The 6,273-nt window shown below is 47.5% G+C and overlaps 1 protein-coding gene across 1 annotated transcript in view; it reads left to right on the forward strand.

The window, feature by feature from the left end:
• The window catches only part of hcrtr2 (hypocretin (orexin) receptor 2), an 82,848-nt gene extending 79,448 nt beyond the window's left edge, over positions 1-3,400 (forward strand). The window contains exon 7 of the mRNA XM_038801050.1: positions 2,639-3,400. Within this exon, the coding sequence (XP_038656978.1) occupies positions 2,639-2,841 (203 nt within the window). The 3' untranslated portion in view covers positions 2,842-3,400. The remainder of the gene's footprint in view (positions 1-2,638) is intronic.
• The last annotated feature ends 2,873 nt before the right edge of the window (positions 3,401-6,273 follow it).

Raw genomic sequence — 6,273 nt, forward strand, 5'->3', positions numbered from 1 at the left:
TTAGTGCATCCAGTTGCAGTCGATGTTAGACCAACACAGATAACACATCAGTGGGATCAGCCATGATCATATTGAACGGTGGAGCAGGCTCGAGCGGCTAAATTGTGTAATCAGGAAGATATTAGTGAAAGTAAAGAAGGGCCGATTGGAGACCGAGGCAGGAGAAATTCTAATCGACATTAAGGGAGTAAGAGCAGTAGTGAACCAAGAGCACAATGAGAGCACCGGCGAGTTGAGAACATGCTGAGAACATAGTGAGCCAAGAAGGAGCAATGAACCGAGAACACAGTGAGAACAGCGGTGATTCTCCAACTCCTACCTGAACTCCCCCAACCTGAGTAGCCAGCGCCATAAGACCATAAGATTTAGGAGCAGAATTAGGCTATTCGACCCATCGAGTCTGCTCCACTATTCAATCATGGCTGAGATGTTCCTCCGCCCCATTCTCCTGCCTTCTCCCCATAACCCCATGACCTCCTTATGAATCAAGAAATCCCCTTATTAATCAAGAACACCAGGCATGTTCTTGAGGCGTTGTTACCTACAAAGCTACAGACTAAGAGCTGGTAAGTGGAATTGGACAGAATAGTTCTTTCTTAGAACATAAGAATGAGGAGCAGGAGTAGGCAATTTAGCCTCTCGAGTCTGCTCCACCATCCAATACTATCACGCTGGTCTCATCATGGTCTCAACTCCACCATCCTGCCAGTCCACCGTAATGCTTCAACCCATGATTCATTAAAACTCCGTCCAACTCCTCTTTAAATTTACTCACTGTCCCAGCATCCACCACACGCTGCCCTGGCGAATTCCACAGACTCACGATGCTTTGGGAGAAGTAGTTTCTTTCTTATCTCTGTTTTAAATTTGCTACCCCTTATCCCGAAACTATGATCTCTCATTCTGGAATGCCCCACAAGAGGAAGCATCCGCTCCATGTCTAGTTTAGCCAAACCTTTTATCATCTTAACGGCCTCAATTTGATCGCTGCTCATTTTTCCAAACTCGAGACAGTATAGGCCCAAACTGCTCAATCTCCCTTCATAAGACAACCCCTCATCTCGAGAATAAATCTGGTGAACCTCCTCTGAGCTGCAGCCAATGCCACTATATCTTTCCTCAAATAAAGGAACCAAAACTGTGCACAATGCTACAGGTGCGTTGTCTCTAATGCCTCGTATAGTTGCATCAACGCTTCCTTACCTTTATACTTTATTCCTTTAGCTACAAATGTCAACATTCCAGTTGCTTTCTTTATGACCTGCTATACCTGCATGCTCGTTTTCTGCGACTCGTGCACAAGGGCACCTAGATCCCTCTGTACCGGAGCACACCGAAATCTCTCCCCATTTAGATAATAAGTTGCCTTTCCAGTTTGCTGACCAAAATGAATGACCTCACACATCTGACTATTTTCTTGAACCCACTTGACAGCACCTCCTGACCGCCTACTCCCTAACCAGTCAACCACTCACCACCTATCCACTTCACCCACTCTACCTGCCTACCATCCTACCCACCTGTCACCCGAACCACTCATTATCCTACCCACTTACCCACCTGCCCACCCCACCACCCGTCCCATTTCACTCATACATCCACTCACCCATGCTGGATATTTTTAAACTTACATTATGTAGCTAGCGCCAATATAAGGCAGAATGACTTGTCTTTCCCTGACACTTAAGCTCTTCAGTGACTGTATCCTCCATGTTTCTGAAGAAGACGGGATTGTAAAAACTGGTTAGAAGTGTGGAATATGCATGTGAAATTGGCCTCAGGCCCTCGGGAGGCCACATTTGGGATGACGGACCAGTCGTGTTTGGAAACAGGTGTGGAGGTAGATATTGTAGCCTTCGCTTCATTAATCACCCTAAGGTGGATCCTATTAGGGTGGAGATCAACCTCTCCACCATGTGCCCTGGCGTGGTGGGGGGGCCTGCTGGAATTCTTGACTATTGAGAAGGTCAAATTTGAACTGAGGGGAAGGATGGAGGGGTTCTACATTCATGTGTGTTATTCATTATGCACTTTCGAGAATTGGGTTACATCAAACATTGGGGGGGGGGGGGAGGGCTGGGAGGGTTGGGGCGAGGGGGACTGTATCTATTAGTGGTGACTATAGGTGATTCCTGATTCCTTTTTGTCATTTGTTTATGTTAACATGCGGACTAATGTTTGGCGGGGGATCGGATCGTTGTTATTGATATGAGGATTGACATTACATTTGTTACTGATTATTGTTTATTGTTGGGTGTAAATTTGGGAGAAAATGTGAAATAGGAGGAGAATAAAATTATTTCAAAAAAAAGAAGTGCGGAATAGTCAGTGCGGAGATAGGAGCGATGTGGCAATCGAATTGACGATTATTGCCACACTGATGGTCCGGACTTTCGTTGTTCCAGATTTCAATGATTTCCTTGGAGGGATTTAAAAGGATAATGAGGTAGACAAATAAGAATGAATATGCTCAGTGAGGATCATAATGAATTTTACTGGTAGCTTGCTTAAACATCCATTGCTTGAACTATTGATCGAAATTCCAAAAACAGTTGTCTTTTCTCTTTGCCCAGTTGGTAATAACTTAATTTAGCTGAACGGATGTCAAACAAAGTTGAGATATTTTGCTCTTTTTAAGGCAAATTCCGGGAAGAGTTCAAAACGGCGTTCTCTTGTCTTCTCCCGACCGGTGTTCAGAACGACGAGCGACTCAGCAGAGGCCGAACGAGTACCGAGAGCCGCAAGTCTTTGACCACACAGATCTGCCACTTTGATAATGTTTCCAAACCTCCAGAGCAGGTGGCACTTACAAACGTAACAACATCACAGACCTTACTGTGATTGTACTGTGAACAACACCTGGTAACAGTGACAATATCTGCAGTATTCATCTCAACATTGGCCTGAACTTTATGGTTTACTTCAAAGTGTTGTTTCTAGGGTAGTACTGTAAACATCAAAGAGTGAAGGAAATTTCACTGACTATTTTTGGAGTTGGAAATGGAACCAGGAAAATGCCAGTTCTCCCGCAGGGAATGACACTTCTCTATTGCATTCTGTGTTTGCAAACCAGCAACACATCTCCAACCTCCCTTCCATTTGCAGACTGCTGGAAGGTGCTGCTGCCTCCCAAATCCATACTCACCTTTCCTGGAACTCCTTTCTTTAACTTCCTCCAATCAAGATTCTACCCCCCACCATGGCATGGAACAGCCCTTACCGCAGTTACAAATGACATCCTCTGTGACTTTGAGAAAGTTATCTATCCCTCCTCATCCTCTCTCTGCCTGCAGCCGTTAACACAGTTGAACACAATACCCTCTCACAATGCCTCTCCACAGTCATTCAGCCAGATGTGTGGTTCCATTCTTGTCTACCTTATTGTAGTTGGGCGACAGTAGTGGTCAGGCTTCTGGGGCACATTCTGGTGAACAGCACATAGTTGCTGATGTCCATCAGGTGGAAGCAGGAACATCCAAGGTGAGACAGCAGTTGGAGTCTGCTGGATTCCAGGACCCTGCTGGGTCCCAGTCAAATGCTTAACCTCTAGACCAGGTTTACCTGGAGCTGATCCAGGACTACGGAGCAGGTATCCTCCTCCTCCGTGCGGACATGGCACAGATGCCGCACCGTTTACCTTGTTGAGGCAGAGTCTTCTGTAGCGCACGATGTCCATCATCTGTTCAAAAGAGCAGTACATCTTGGGCTGTCATCGGCCTCCCCCTCTGGTTCTCTACCTGGCCTGATGAGTGGCCCAAGCCTCAGGGTGTAGGCCTTAAACATGGGCCGCCGCCTCGAGCCTTTTTCGATGCAGCTACCGCCACCCTCTCCGGTGTCTGGCTGCCTGGCCTGCCAACTGCACCATGAGGGCAGCCTCTGCTGGGTCCGAGATATAATTTAACCAGTGTAATATCTGTGAGGAATTGGAGAGAGTGAGGGACAGGCAGCCAGTGGTGATTTTCACCCCAGGGCACTCCATTCCCCTATCGCACCCCTTCTCCTCCCCCTCCACATCCCCTGCCACCTGACATGGCCAGCCCATGGACCCCTGGCTGCAGCAGGGACCCCGGGTCACCGGACCCCACACCATGTACCCAGACACCTGCACATAATGTTACCTGGACCGGGGGTTGGTTCCCTTCCTGGTGCACACCCACCTCTGGTTGCAGAGTTGTCCCTGGTTCTGGGGACCAGCCCCTTTGTGTTTGGATGTTGCCCGCTGCGTCCATGGTGTTCCTTCTTGCAGTATTCAGATAACGTGCCCAGGAATCATGGTCTGATTGGGATGCAAGGCTACATGGCATGCCTACCCATGGGAATTCTCTTCGGAGATATGAAGCGCTCACCTAACTACGATTGCCAAGTCCCTTTTAGCAATAGCCTTCAGCCACATGGCCAGAGGACTCCACAGTCAGTGGCGGTTATGGGTGGTCAATGGGACAGACAGTCAGGGCCTGTGGTTGCCCCCATAATGGGTACACAAGACGCAGGCAGTGGCATGGCGGACTGAAATACCCACTCCCCCAGCCCACGGGCGACACCCCTTCCAATAGCAGCCCAACCCAACCAAGGCTGCAACCCTACCGGGGCTCCCCCGGTGCCCCGGGCTCATTGCCTGCAACCATAGGTGGCTCCTCGCCTCCTCGGATCCCCACAGCAGTCATTTCTGCCAGCTTCATGTGGTGATATGCATCACTGTAAATACACAAGGGGTTAATGTGAACACACTACACCTAGATAGACACTAGAGGGAGCACCAGAGACATGACACACAGACATTCAACCAATAGGTCAGGAAGATACGACACGACCAATGGGCATTCAATATACACACATAGGTGACACTACCACAGGAGGGCATTACACCAACCCATATAAAAGAACACAGCACACATGCTGTTCCTCTTTCCAGTGGAGACACTCAGTGAGTACACAGGGTTGATTTGAAACTCATCACACCCACCACGTGGATTGTAGCAGACTGGTTCGTCAGTCTGACTAGCTATAGAAGGATTGACAGGAGAGTCGAATCCAAGTAGGAGAATTGTTAACAGTTTAATAAATGTGTTAAAGCTATCTCCAAGTCTGAACCTTCCTTTGTCAGAGTGCACATCAAGGAAGCAGCTTATGCTACGTCAAGAGCATAACAAAACACTTCACATTTTTAAAAAGGTGTACTAATCGGCTCTCGTGTGACCTCTTGATGGGAGGCGGTTAGTTCACGGGAGGCCGTTAGATAGGGGGTCATTCCTGTTAATTGTATGGAGATTGGCTCCAAGTGGGGATTATTGGTTTCTCATCACACTACCGCAAGATCCTAATTTTGCCAATGGGAGTGGCCGGTCAGATTACATACCGATCAACGCCCGGCGTGATTCTCGATTTTGGCGCCTCCCCCAATCTAACGGCCTCATTGCGCTCTCACTCAAGTGCAACGTCACCATTAAATCCCGCCCAAGATTTTTCCTTGAGTTATCCATCCTGGCTTTGTTTGAATAATTTGCATTTTCCCCAAGTTATTATTTCTAGTCCTACCTCACTTTCATCTCCTGTGATTCCCACCCCCTGCCCCACCCTGCTGTCTCTGTACTATCAGACCTGTCTGACATGCTGTATCAGATGAGCAGAAATTTTCTCCAACTAAATATTGGTAAGACACATTGTCTGTGCTCCCTGAAACAAACTCTGTTCCATTCTCACCAAATCCATCCTTCGTGCCAGCAAATGTCTAATTGGGTAGCAAATTATCTAATTGCTAATAGGGAGTGAGTCTGTTCGCAACCTTGTTTCATATTTTCCCACATGCTGAGTCTCCACCGTATATCTGTATATCTTCACTATCACCAAGACCACCTATCTCCACCTCAGCTTGAAGGTATGCCTGCCCCCTGGCTTTATATTCCACAAACCTAAAGTCATTCAAAACCCTGCTGCCCACATCCGAACTCACACCATGTTCAAGGCCCCCCTCCCCTGTGCTTGTGACCGCCATTGACTCCCCATTTTTAAATATTCTTCCTTGTTTTCACAGCATCCTCACAGCATTAAAGGCACACACTATTGTTGTAAATTATGCAGCACAAAAGGAGGTCACTTGACTCATTGTTCTCACGCTGGATGTTATATATGTGGGCTGCTTTTGTTGTGTTGTTGCATGGTCCCTTTAAGAGTTGAGTCACATGACAGTCAGCTACTTCATGAGCAATCTGGACTCGGTCTTTGTACACTTCACAACCATCGAATAAACCTCTGTTGATTATTGCTTCTAACCCA

This window comes from Scyliorhinus canicula, chromosome 6, assembly GCF_902713615.1.
Source record: "Scyliorhinus canicula chromosome 6, sScyCan1.1, whole genome shotgun sequence".
Taxonomy (NCBI): Eukaryota; Metazoa; Chordata; class Chondrichthyes; order Carcharhiniformes; family Scyliorhinidae; genus Scyliorhinus; species Scyliorhinus canicula.